This window comes from Semicossyphus pulcher, unplaced genomic scaffold (assembly GCF_022749685.1).
Source record: "Semicossyphus pulcher isolate SPU_LCO1_2020_fin unplaced genomic scaffold, fSemPul1.0.p SCAF_13, whole genome shotgun sequence".
NCBI lineage: Eukaryota > Metazoa > Chordata > Actinopteri > Labriformes > Labridae > Semicossyphus > Semicossyphus pulcher.
This window is the reverse complement of record NW_027211637.1, coordinates 15625172-15638565: the sequence shown is the minus strand read 5'-3', so window position 1 is coordinate 15638565 and position 13394 is coordinate 15625172. Positions and strand designations below refer to the sequence as shown.

Genomic DNA, 13394 nt, shown 5'->3' with positions numbered 1-13394 from the left:
AGTCACATGTTTCTGTATTTACAGCGTCGTTTGTGCGAACATGCTATTTGTAAGTTAAACATGACGATGACGATTACAGCGTCATTTGTGCTTACAGCCCATTTCTAAATGAGTGTGTAAAGAAATGTATGAAAAATATATCATGAAAAAGGCCAGTACTAAAGGCGTGAGCTCACCTTTCTGCAATGCTGCGGTGAGCTCTGGACACAGACGTCTCGATGTCAATGGGGTGATAGCGTAAGCCCCTCAACTCCAACGTTTCATCAAGAGAGCCCACAACGAACAAGGCATCATGACGGTCTGTGGAAGAAAGAACAAAAGTATTTGATTATTAATAGTAAAGAACTTAACTTGGGATTAGTGATATGAGTATTTATTTTGTAAGACAACACTTTTAGAGGTGGTCATGCTGTGGCATCTATCCCTTTAATGATATTTCTTGTTATATTGCCACAATGAGGGCAAATATATAAGAACTGTTTTACATCTTTATTACTGTTTGATTTAAACATCAATGTGATGTTGTAACTTTAAAGGGGGGAATTATGCTAATTTCAAGCTTAATATTTCACTGCAAGCCCACTTTCTTCTGATTGGCCAGCACTCCGAAGCCTGCTGAGGCTGCACTTTGTGACGTCACAAAGTGCAGCGTGCAGAAAAAACTGTGTGAAACCTGGCGTTCACAGCAGCCTGTAGACTCAGCTGAGAAGCCTGGAGATTATTCCAACATATTTTCAACTACAGATTTGAAACTTCACCCACGTCTAGTCTGGACATCCAACATTGTAAAATTATATATATGTCTTCAAATGTGAACAGCATCATACCCCCTCTTTAATTTGTTTAAGAAATTGCAATTTATTAGATTAGTAAAAAGTCAAATCACTTATAGGTCATTTTTTTCATCAACAAAATCTCAATAGATTCTTCAAAACCTTTACTTTATCACATTATACTGTATGTTGACATTGCAATATAAAAAATGATTGACACAGACGTCCTCCTTTTTCAAAGTCCTCTCACCTCCGCTTGCATCCAGGAGCTCGGTCCTCTTGATGAAGCCCAGGTAGCCCGTCCTGGCCCACAGAGTGTGTGGCTCCCCAAAGCTGAGTCTGGTGTTGAAATGATCCGCCTGCAGGCTCTCCTCACCGTAGATGGTGTAGTAGCCACTCGCACTGTGAGGGCTGTTTACCCAGATCTGAACAGAGATAAAACAATAGGGTGGAAGAGGTATTGAGTATTTTTTTGTATTTAAAGGGACCTCTGAGTTAGCAAGTTTTCAAAGTAAATCTGAGCTCAAAATAAACCATCAGATGAATTGATTAGTGTGCCCACTTTGCTCACTTGCTACTCAATATGTTGCAGAATCATAAGAAGAAAATGAAATATCAACATCCCATGATCCTCTCTGCCCACTCACCTCCCCAAGATGTGAATCTCCCAGCGGGCCTCTGGTCTCTGGGTTAACGATGATGACCCTGACTCCTGGTAGGATCTTCAGGGACAACAGAAGAGGAGAGTTTAGCTTTATGAATAATGCAACCACTTCTATATCCTCTCTGGGTCTGTGGCCAGTGTGAGCATCACATACATAAAGCCTTTAAAACCAATAATCAATACTTACAGTGCCGGACTCCATGAGAGGAAGACTCTGTGGCGCTCCTCGCTCCACCAGCCTCACCCTGAGGGACACGCATAAAAGACAGCACGTCAAATATTCTGTTTGATCTGACCAACAACACCAAGTTGGATCATGAGACCACCGTTGTTTTTCTTTGTTCTGTTAAGTAGAGGTTCCAGTCTTACCTGTCGTGCCGCAGAGACTTCATGTCAACATAGACAGTGGAGGGGTCAGGTCCGGCAGTGCCCTGATACAGAGAGGAAGAGAAACATGCAGAAATGTGAGAAATCTACCTTTTTAAACTAAAATAACTAATCAGTTAACAGTTAAAGACGACAATTGCTTATTATCAAACACCATAGATAAAAGAATGAGGCAAATAAGGACAGTTTCTGTGTGAAACCGACCTGCAGGCAGATGGCCAGGTTGACCCTGGAGCCAAAGGCGGTGCTGACTGCGCGAGGCGACAGGCCGAGATCTTTGAAGAGCTTGGAGAAGGACTGCGTGAGAGTGAGGCGAGGACGCTCCTCTGCTATCACCACACAGCTCCTCACGCACGACAGATTCAGACCCCGCGCCTGCAAACACACATTAGTAAAAGGTTGACAGTTAAGTGTGGACTGAGCCCGATACAAACAAAAAGTCCTTGAAAATCCCAACAGAATGAACAGAAATATTAACATAAACCTACACATGCTCTACACAATCATAGTCCACTTAATAATCAATGAAATGTAAGTGTCACATGGCCTTCTCCTGCAGCATGGTCTGGTTTGAATGGTGTAAAAGTGTTGACAATATACTGGAGTTTACTTTTTTTCATGTACTTTAGATTCCAGTCTGCAGAAACATGATTCTTTCTGCTAAGTACCAAAATCCAACATGGATTCCTATTGGTTAATTAGCTATATGTTTGCTGAAAACTCTAATTTCCCTGTTTTAATTACAGCTTTAACAAAAGGTGTGTGATGCCTTGGTGCCCTCGTGTGGTCAACCAAGGCATCGCACATGAGGTACATTTCCCAAGATCTATCTCGTATCACCTCACTAATAAGTAGATCAAAAAATATATTTACAATGAATAATTGTTACAGGTGTATGTAAGTTGCACCTACAAAGATAAGATTCCTGTGCAGAAAATGTATCACTGTTGTTATTAGAGTAATGACAGTGATGCAAGAGCAGTTTTTTCAAAAGGGTAACACGTGTCAGGATCATTTTGGGAGTATACGTATGAGTGTGATTCTGACCTTCAGCATCTCTGTCTGGGTGCCCAGGCCTTTGGTGCAGAGCTCCATTACAGAGTAGGAGCAGAAGGTGTCTCTGATCTTGTACTGACTGAGCGTGCTCAGCCACAGAGGCAGCGAGCACTCCAGCTCCAGGGGAGGGATAAGGATGGACTGGTGACCTGAGTAAACACTGGGCCGAAAAAATACACTCTTTAAGCAAGAAGGCCACATTCAAAAGAACAGAGGATTGTATTCAATATGATATTCAGTCTGTGTGTGGCAGTGTGTGTGTGTTACCTGGAGAGGCACCACAGGACGAAGCCCAGGCCGCAGTACGGGTCCAGGCAGATGGCTATTTGGCGTGAGGAGTAGAGCTCACACTGCAGCTTAATGGAGCGGCACAGAGTGCTGACTGCAGCATGAGACATCTGAGGAGAAACAAGTAAAGAAATGCTGTGTGCTTTTATCACAATAAGAGCAAATTCACCAAAAAACACATTCACATACAGCATACTACTCGTAGTTGGCAAGGTATCAGTCACACGTCAACTGTATTAACAGTATTATCATTATTTCTAAGTAATGATAATTCATGTGTGCATACATTTCTATGTTTTCTGCCACATTCAGCATTACTCATCAAATCTCGGACCTTCAATACAACAATGCACATTCATTTCATAAGCATGACTTAAACATTTACCTTAAAGATCCTTTCTAAATATGTTTATTACTTACAAAAACACTACATATAACTAGTGTCTGACATCAAAATATTAGCATACTGAAATTTTGTTTCCAACTTGAAATCAAATCCTGATCTAAACATCACTGTAGGGCGCAAGAGGTCCCCTACTTTACTGTAAAGCCTATCTCTGTGTGTACACTGGATGTTTCACTGTTTACTTGTATAAGTTGAATATTGGACCATGATTGTCTTTCAAACTAAAATATTGATCGTACATACATCTTAAACTTGAATTATAGGCGATACAAAGGATCTTTGAAAACAGCCTTATGCATGAGTGTCTTTAAACTCTAAACATAAATCACTCTGCACAGTTTAAAGTCAAACATCCAAATGGAGAAACAATAAGCTAAACACATTTTTGACCTTAAGAGGCTATTTTTTCTAATTACTCAAACTGATAGCTTCATGTTATATTTGCTTTGTGAGGGATTTACCTTGACTCCAGTCAACATGCCTGTGGTGGACACACTGAAGTCCAGGTAGGCCAGCATCTCGGCTGTGGGGGGTTTATAAATGTGCGGAGGCCGCTTTCTGGGGAGATCATCTGAAAGAAGAGGTGAATGTAAGTAAATGAAATAATCTGATTGTGTTTGCTATTAGGAGTGCACTGCAACCTAATAGCTGACTTTTATTGAGGGGGAGGATGGTATAATTTAAGATGTAAATGCTGTTTTCCTGTAAAAAGCTGAAGTGTATTCGTGAAAGAAACGATTAATTGACTACAGAGAGTAGTTTTTAGTCCAGATTGGGTTTCAAAATCAGGCCAACAGCCAACAGGACACCTTGTGGCCAGAATGGAAACACTTCAAAGTCTCAAGCTCTTGAGCTAAATCCATGCCCCCCTCAATGATGCGTCATAAAGGCAGTAAAATACAATTGAATGGTGGTCAGCTGCTTCCAATAATTCCTAAGCTGCACCTGTATCGATGATGGTGGGCCACGTCTTGATGTTGACGCTGGCAGCAGCCTCCCTGGACCTGAGGATCCTCATTAGAGGTTGAGTGGTGAGGATGCAGGCTGCTTTGCTCACCTGTAACAAATAACACACAAAGAGGTTCATTTATGAACACAAAGAGGAGGAAAAATTCTACGTCTTTTGCTTTCCTCAGGGGAAATCAGTTAAAGGGATCAACAGGAGATCTACCAGTACTTCAGTTACTTTCCTTAGGACACTTTTAAATTACACCACTTTATATATGTAACGCAACATGCTTGCTTTGTGATTAAGCTGCATGACACTTTAAAGAGCTGTCAAAGAAAATTATAAATGCAATGAAGAAGAATTAGTTATTTTTAAGACACAGTCCCGGTGGTGCACACTCACATCGATGATCATGCGGACGGTGGGGAGAGTAGCAGCCAGGTTCTGTGGGTGAGGCGGCCTCACCGTCACAGGAATGACCCCCGCGTAGAGGCAGCCATAAAAGGCAGCTATCAGGTCAATACCTGTGGGACAAGAGAGGGACAGGAACCATCATGAACAGTAAATCATTTTCATTGTATATCAAATGGGAATTGAGGACTCTCTAAAGTGGGGTGCGTGTACTATGGTTACCTGGGGGATAAAGCAGCACCACATTGTCTCCCGTGTTGAGGCCTCCTCTCTCCATCAGGGTCGCTGTGATTTTCTCGGCTCTCTTGTGCAGTTGAGAACATGTGGCTGTGCACACTGCCACCCCCTACAGCAGAGAGGAAGTACAGCTGAACTCACACCCAACAACATGGATCACCATCATTTATGCTTTATTAGTGAAAGTATAATGTTATGATACACTTATTCTTATTCTATTGTGTGTGTGTGTGTGTGTGTGTGTGTGTGTGTGTGTGTGTAATGTACCTTTGCATTGAGCAGCACATAGAGGACGTGGTCGGGGTCGGTTTGAGCTCTAAATTGCAGAGCCTCAGACAAGAACTGGTGCTGTTAAAGAGAGAGTGTCATCACATGAACATTAATGGCGTACAGACTGAAACATGTGTTGCACAATCTAAAAAAAATACACAAAGCTGCATCAGTGGCAAATAATAATTCAATTGAAAATGTTCAACAGATAGAGACACAAAAGCTAGCCTGAAAACAGGCGACAAAGGTGCACTTCATTTATCATCCAACCAGCAGCCAGAAAGAAACGCTCCTCTCAGCGACAACAGATATAAGAGCTCCTTTCAAACACACACTGTGTGAAACAGGGAACAGAAAACCATTTAAAGAACCACATGGATAATCTGTGACGCATCTGACCTCTCACACAGAGTCACGAGCACACAACAGGAAGTGTCAAGGGATTATTTTTGCCAAGTGCAGGGTCATGCTGGGACCATCTGCAACTGGTGGGAAGCAAATTGGAGCCACTGTCAAAAATAACATGCATGTAAAACAAAGTGTCCAGACAATTTAAAGCTTTGAAAGACGTGTTTCCACAACATGTTGGTGCCTTAGTGTAGTAGCTTTAAACAAAGCTGCTTCAGGGGAACAATCCACTGGCTTTTTAAAAATGTAAGTGCATCATCAGCTTCTTGATCAGTTGTGTCAAAAAACGAGGGACTGGACACTTCACAGGATCAAATAAAAGACAAGACAGGAAAGCAGAGGCAGAAGCCAAGTGAAGGTAGGGCAACTTCTGGACAAACATATAAAAGGCAGCAGTTTCACATCACTGTCCGTATTAAAATCAGGAGTATTTTTTTGTGCCACTCTCTCTCAGGCAGACGACAGGTCAACAGTTAGATCATGCAGACCGGCTGCCCTGACTCATCAAGCCATGCTACACATGGGATCATCACAGTGAACACAGCGAGCAGAGGTGCACACTAAAGTGTTCCTAATTTATACTTTGACTTTTGTGTTTAGAACAAGATATGAGCATAATGCATCATAGTGTGTGATATGTTTATAATCACTTGCTCAAAGTCAAAAGGCAAAGCATGAAAGACACTAATTAATTCATAGAGTTTGTTTTGGCAGAGCTAGCAGGCTGCTGGCCAACAAGGTGCTGGCAGAGAGAGGCTGTTATGGGACACGGATCCCTCGGAAAAAACTTTACTTCATTTTTAATGTAAATAAGTTTAAGTGTGTGGACCCCTGCTGGCCAAGGAGCCAGCCTGGACGGTCATCTCTGTTTGGGAGCCAAAGCTGTTGCAGGTCGATATCAGGCCATCACGGCTGCAGAAGCACATCTGACTGACAGAAGCAGCAGAAGCAGAGACGGGTGGGGGCCCGGCTTGAGCCTTACCATCATGGTGGGCCACATACAGAGCTAAAGCCCAACTCAAGCGAAGTAAAGGCAGAACAACAACAGAGATTTAGACATTAGCATCCATTTTCCACTGGCTGTAACAGGATCATGTTTAGCTTACATTCAGAGTTTGTTTATCAGTCTATTTTGATATTTCTGAAACTAAAGATTGCTTTAATGATCAAGTAAGTAGCAGATTATTTTATGATTATAGTAAAAGGTGTGTCATATCCTGACTGAGTATAGCAATAGTATAAAACCTCATCAGTGCGTTAATGTTAGAGTCTTACATATGGATCGCTTAGGATACAACAGTTTAATGATATAAATTAAGCTGTTTAAAAGTCACTCAGAGAGAGCACTCCATGTACACATCCATTACTTATAATGTTTCTAGAGCTACGTGTGGTTCTGGGTCCGTGTGGCAAACATTACCTTTCTGATCAGATCCTGGTCCTCCACCACACCCAGCTCTCTGCCTGTAGCCTGGGCGATCCGTTTCCCCGCCACCAAGTTCCCGACCAGCATAGAAGCAGGACCGACGTCCACTGAACAGACAGAAGACGATCAGAGTCATTATAGTGCAAACCCAAAAATATACAACACATTGTTGTGATGTTGAATCGTAAGCATCAGTCTGAAGTGGTCTACCTGGCTGTTTCTGGCGTGGCTTGGGGAGGTTGGTAACACAAGTATGCGGGCACATGAGGATATTACAGGGGTGCAGGTTCCCCTCCAGAAAGTTCTGCTTGGTTTCACAGATGTGGATGCCTCCAAGAGGCGTCTTTGGGAGGGTGTTAGCTGGGACGAGGGCAAGGCAGTACAGGCCGACCTGGTGGATGCTGTCGATGGCCTGTGGAGACAAAATAGTTGAACAAATTCAAAATATACACAATATATTATTTAATTTCATTGTGACATAACCAGAGCTGGTATAAATAAATACCATAAGAAAAATGCATTCATTGAATGTTCACACTATATATTGGATGTACCTGCAGGACTCGACTCATCCACTGGAAGCTGTCCTCCTCGCTGGCGTCAGGCCTCTGCTCGGCCACAATCACTATCCTCTCATCATAAAACACCGTCACAGAGAACACAGCGATCCTGCAGGAATGACAAAAGAGAAATTAGCTCTAACACAAACCAGACTAACAGTCAGCAAGAGGCCGCAGGATGTAACAGTAGAAACACACAGGGCACACACAAAGATCAGTGGATGAGGCTCAGAGGGAGCTGTCAGTGTCTCACCTCCCCCTGTAAACTGTTTTGACAGGCTCCACTGCCAACGCGGTGGCAACCAGGTCGTCTGCGTTGTGGCGACGCCCGCTCACCATCAGCAGCCCCTCGTTCTTCCCGACAACAAACACGAGACTGCCCTGTGGAGCAGACAGTGAACTCATTTCTTCAGTGAAAATCAAGTGTTTAACCTTGTAAACATCTCCATGTGGTGTTTGTCATGTGCTACAAGACATATCAGGGACAACATCAGCAGTCATCACCTGTCTGCAGTGTACCAAGGACAGGCTGAACAACACGATTTCAGATTAGCATGTTTGAGACGTCACAAATCTAAGGAGCCAATCCCGTTAATGTACGGAGCGACGCTATGAATATCATTATGTGCAACCTATGGCAACCACTTCGGCGATGTGTGAGCCAGCTGTAACCGTCATTGTAATTTTTGCAAACCCACTAACATACACGTTATTACTAATTACTACATTTCAAGCTAGCTAAGTTTCAACAAGTTGCCACTAAAGGATGGCAGAGACGTCTTTTTTTTGCATAGTGGGCGGGGCCTATGCAGATTCAGGAATTTTTAACGAGGGAGAAGGAGGAGATGCCTTGGGAGGATTTTTACAAGGTAATTAAACATATTTTGAGAAAAACATATCAGACACAATTTATTATTTCAAGCAGAGCGTTTTATATGTCTTAAAACATGACTGGAGCTGGTCTTAAGAAAGAAATCTTGTGTGTTCTTGTGCCTTACCGGTCCTACAAATCCAAGCAGACCAGTCCGAGTGAAGGGGATTTCTCCTATGGGTGCTCCAGCTTGGTTGACGGGAATCACCTATAGATTAGCATAAAAAAATCAAACATTAGACTAAATACATAAAGTACAGTAAATATCTGCAGTAAAACTTAAGTTTAGGGTGGTTTATTGTATAAAATTATTTACATTTGAATTTGTATGGAGCAAAAACACTCAGTGACTTTAGTTTATATAATTATTGAGAATAATTGGGAGGATATGATTGCATATGGAAGAAGGGAATAAATACTATAGAACAGAGTCATTATAGAAATGTCTCCCTCTAGTGGACAATTTAAACCTGTGCTTCTTTCACAACCATTTTCTAAATCAGTGCGTTTTGTGCTGGGTCAAGGAAAGACTAGAGCTGCTCCCAGCATGGATTTAAACAGGACTTAGGGGACACTGATGACAGGTCAGGAGGAGGTGTATTCATATCAGGAGATCAGTGTCTGGAGATCAGACATGGCATAAGTCATAAAGGCAGGTTTTAAACATTGACAGACCTCAAATGTGTTCTTGGTGACACCAGGCAGGCCGTAGTACATGGTGCCTCCGGCCCGAGAGTTGATCACAATCTCTCCTATTTCGTCTGTCTTGCACAGCTGAGGAGGTCCGTCCGGTTTCACGATGCACATCAGAGCTGAAACACACAAAAAAGGTCACATCATTAACACTGTCTAAGTTTACAAATGTACATTAATCGTGGCAGCTGCAGCATCTTTGTGGTGCCAATTAAACCAGCTGTGTGGCTAACCTCCAGGCATGATGTGTCCCACATCCTGAACAGTGAGAGCAGAGTTCTTGTCCTCTGTGTTCACCCTGATCACCCCGTGGCTCAGCCCACCCATGGACAAGATGGCCCTGGCTGGTAGCGGAGCTCCTCGAGCACCAGGCCTGGAGAAGAAGCCAAAAAGAGAAGTGATAGTGTGAGAAAAATAACAGCAAGACAGCAGAAAGGTGGATTGTATTATAATTATATAATGTTTATCGAGTATATAACTAACTTTGGCTTCCATTAAATGAGATACTCAAGTTTTTAGACCACACATGTGCTAAATGTAAGTGACTTAATGGTCAGTACTGTGTGGAAGGCTTCTCTCGTTGTTTGCCAGATAAAAACTGCACTATTTTTGAACTCGCTCGTAGAATGTCTCTTCCCACATCATGTGAGTGTTCAGACGTTACCTGCGTATGGCCACAGTGAGGGCCTCAGGAGAGGTGGCGCATGGACAGATCACCTCAGGCTTCAGACCATGAGACTGAAACACATTCAGGAAGGCATCACAGGACGACACGGACCCTGATAAAAAACAAGGGATGAAAACGTGAACAAAACAGGGTAGAAAATCTCATGTTAAATATACCTATGTTGTTTTTTTATTACAAAGAGACCATGTTTGTGCAGGAGAAGTGACTCACATGGGTTTGCTCCATCAGCCACAATAAGCATCCGGATGGAGGACAGGTTGGTGTCCCTCTGGTCCTTGTGGGCCATCATGGCCCAGTGGAGGTCACGGCACTTCACCAAGGCCACACGTGCTATCAGAGTATAAGATGAATATGATACTTTATGTGGTGCACTTACATATTGTATTCACTGCTTGTTTCATTATTCGCTATAATATTACTCACAGACTTCATTCAAGTAAGTGCTCTTGATGGTAGTCATCATGTTTATATGTCTACTTTTATAATTCCAAATAAGACCCTTTAACTAAGTCTATGTTACCAGCTTATAAACCAATATCCAGACAACATAAAGTAAACAGTCATCAAATATGAAATACAAGAGAAGTTGGCTGAACCTTTGTGAATGTGGACCCTCTGCACCCAGGACATGGGACAGGCCTTCATGACAGCATATGGCACTGTGATGGTGTGGATTCTGTTCATGACACTCTGTAAAAAACAGATGTCATCACAGTCACATTGTGCTTACACTAAAGGTAAACAGTTCAGATGTACAGCACAGAGTGTTTCACTGGATCTCACCGTTAAGACGCCGTGCCACATGCCCATATCCTTCTTGCAGTCCAACACATTGACCAGCGTCTCTCCTAAGACAGAAAACACATAAAAGTAAAATATGCAAAATTTAGGTTCCACCAGAAATGTAATTTTGTGGTCTATTAGAGCGCGTATTCTTTCTATATATGATCCTCGACTAATCTTCACTGAGGTGCTCTCTTCTTTGAGCCGGAGAGGATGAAAATGAATCATAGGAGCTCGAGAGCTGAGCGCTGTTCAACTTGTTAAAACCATTTCTAATGCTTAGTTTTTAACGCTAAGGTATCTCCTCCTATCTCAGCGGACAGAGTTAGAGTTAGAGTCATATGAGAGATAAAAATGTAGGATAAGTAGAAGTTAAATAGGGCACCAAGTTCTGACCTTCACAGTAGTTACAGGCCTGCGATAGGGCTTGACAGTGAGTCAGCATGGAGATCTTGGACACAGCAACTCCCATCACTGTCCCCTCCTTACTTGCTTTGTACTATGGCGGAAGAGGCACACACAGACACACAAACACGACATCGACATAGTAAAATTAGTAAACATACATATATGAAGTACAGTCAAATCAGTTGGTTTGATAACCAGAGTAGAAAAGCTAAAATTGGGACTTAACGCTCTGAAGAGTACCTCTATGTAGGCGGTGTCTGTGTTGGCAGTGGGTATGTGCGGCTGCCAGTCTTTGGATGGTTTGGTCAGGTACTTTGTGTCTGTCACAACCCATTTCATCCTCGGCCATCCTGTCAAACATAATCACAACAACATAAGAAACATACACATTTATTTTAGGGGACATGAAGCAAAATGAAATTGTGTTTAGGGACACTAATTAGGAGCAGTGCGGCATTGACAAAGTCACCTTCAACCTCCTGGCTTCAAGGCCAAAGGTGAAGGGATACTGAGTGACCACAGAGCCACCCACATACTGAGGCCCAAAATTGGCCAATGAAAATCACACTGTATATTCACGTTAATGAGTCTGGCTAATGGCTCCCAGAGAGACTGAGAAAACTGCTGCTGAGCAAGCAGCATCTGGTCAGCCCCTGACTGACCTTTGAACTGGATGATCTCTCCGTTCGGTGTCTTGGGCAGCCCTTTGAGACACACCTCACTGGTCAGAGCCAGACTGACGCCACAGCTGCCCAATAGGAAGCCAATCTGCTGGCTGCCCGCATCCTATGGAGAGAGACAAGGGTCAAGAGACACACGAGGAGAGGCCAGTATATGAAGCTATGACAATTAAAAACCACACATACACAAACTGTCAATATGTTGTATAAAAATAAATCCTTAGTTTTTATATGTGAGCATCGTATAGTATTTTTCAGTGATCGCCACATATGGCATCAGTGACATCATTACCTGTCGTGACAGTGGGACCTCAATGGGCACAGGGATGACCTCCGCTAACAGGCAGCCATAGAAAGCCACCCAGAACATGCCAGGGTCACTGTTTGGATACACCAGCGCCACCTGAGAGCAGAACAGCACATTTTCTGTGTCATGTCATGTCTGTGTCATTATACTTATTGTGACTGAGCGGAGACTGACAGCCTCTTACCCGGTCTCCAGGTTGTAGGACGGGCTCTGTCTTGGTGCCCAGTTTATTCAGAAGTGTGTAGGCCAGCTTCAGACTGCGACTCCACAGTTTGCCTGTGAAGAAGACAAAGGAACGATGATTTTAAAATGCCCTGCTCGCCGTGTGTTTACCATGTATTAATGTTGTATAACTGATCCAGGATAGTTGAACTCCACGACCCGCTGTAGCTCAACAATAGAGGAGATGTAGGTGTTATTCTGCTCGGGCCAACACACATTATATTCAGTTGAATCAGCTCATAAGCAAGAGATATATCTTATATTAACACAATAATAAAGGAACATTAAGTTAAGTTAACCCCTCTCTTTCTGTTCTGTCTACATCACCAAGTCTTGCTCACCGTATGTGAGTGTGTAGAGGGGTTTGCCGGTGATATCCAGAGCAGTGAGGGCAGGGCTCTTTGCCTGCGTGGCCCCCCAGCGGGCAAGGGCAGCCTGCAGGGCGGGAGGCCAGTTACTGACCACTCCAAGGGGCTCCCCCTTCACTGGGATGATTTGACGTCCCTCTGGCTTCGGGGTGTTGGGGTCCGGCTGGGGCACTGGACAGAGACAGAGGCGTAAATGAGAGGGGAGACAGTAGATAATATGGAGTAGCTATGAATAAAAAAGATCATGAAATATTGTTGAACAGAGCATGTAGGATGGTGAAATTCTTGTGTGCTCAGGGCTTGTTCCTGTGATTATTTCACTTCAAGGAAAATCAAAAACAGAACCTGAACGGATATGTGATCAATGTTTCTCACCTTCTACAATTTCCTCAGAGTCATCAACAAAGAATTCACTGAGTGGTGGTCTCTTGGGCCGCTTGAGCGTGTTTAACAGCTGCTGGATCTTGGTGGACACCCTGCTGTTGACAGGCACGCCTGGACAAACACCAAGAACAGCCAGCGTCACGAACATATGCAAA

General features: G+C 43.3%; 1 protein-coding gene across 1 annotated transcript in view; it reads right to left on the bottom strand.

Annotated features, from left to right (window-relative positions):
• The window catches only part of dip2ba (disco-interacting protein 2 homolog Ba), a 42117-nt gene that overhangs the window by 3938 nt on the left and 24785 nt on the right, over window positions 1-13394 (bottom strand). The window contains exons 7-37 of the mRNA XM_069659486.1: window positions 13231-13350; window positions 12829-13026; window positions 12450-12541; window positions 12251-12361; window positions 11941-12064; window positions 11519-11628; window positions 11267-11369; window positions 10871-10935; window positions 10684-10777; window positions 10298-10417; window positions 10064-10178; window positions 9633-9772; window positions 9382-9518; window positions 8834-8914; window positions 8089-8216; window positions 7830-7944; window positions 7486-7687; window positions 7270-7382; window positions 5439-5519; window positions 5157-5280; window positions 4926-5047; window positions 4520-4631; window positions 4036-4145; window positions 3148-3278; window positions 2872-3040; window positions 2029-2199; window positions 1807-1868; window positions 1625-1682; window positions 1421-1495; window positions 1024-1198; window positions 177-300 (exon numbers count right to left, since the gene is read on the bottom strand). Coding sequence (XP_069515587.1) covers window positions 177-300; window positions 1024-1198; window positions 1421-1495; window positions 1625-1682; window positions 1807-1868; window positions 2029-2199; window positions 2872-3040; window positions 3148-3278; window positions 4036-4145; window positions 4520-4631; window positions 4926-5047; window positions 5157-5280; window positions 5439-5519; window positions 7270-7382; window positions 7486-7687; window positions 7830-7944; window positions 8089-8216; window positions 8834-8914; window positions 9382-9518; window positions 9633-9772; window positions 10064-10178; window positions 10298-10417; window positions 10684-10777; window positions 10871-10935; window positions 11267-11369; window positions 11519-11628; window positions 11941-12064; window positions 12251-12361; window positions 12450-12541; window positions 12829-13026; window positions 13231-13350 — 3682 coding nt within the window. The remainder of the gene's footprint in view (window positions 1-176; window positions 301-1023; window positions 1199-1420; window positions 1496-1624; window positions 1683-1806; window positions 1869-2028; window positions 2200-2871; window positions 3041-3147; window positions 3279-4035; window positions 4146-4519; window positions 4632-4925; window positions 5048-5156; window positions 5281-5438; window positions 5520-7269; window positions 7383-7485; window positions 7688-7829; window positions 7945-8088; window positions 8217-8833; window positions 8915-9381; window positions 9519-9632; window positions 9773-10063; window positions 10179-10297; window positions 10418-10683; window positions 10778-10870; window positions 10936-11266; window positions 11370-11518; window positions 11629-11940; window positions 12065-12250; window positions 12362-12449; window positions 12542-12828; window positions 13027-13230; window positions 13351-13394) is intronic.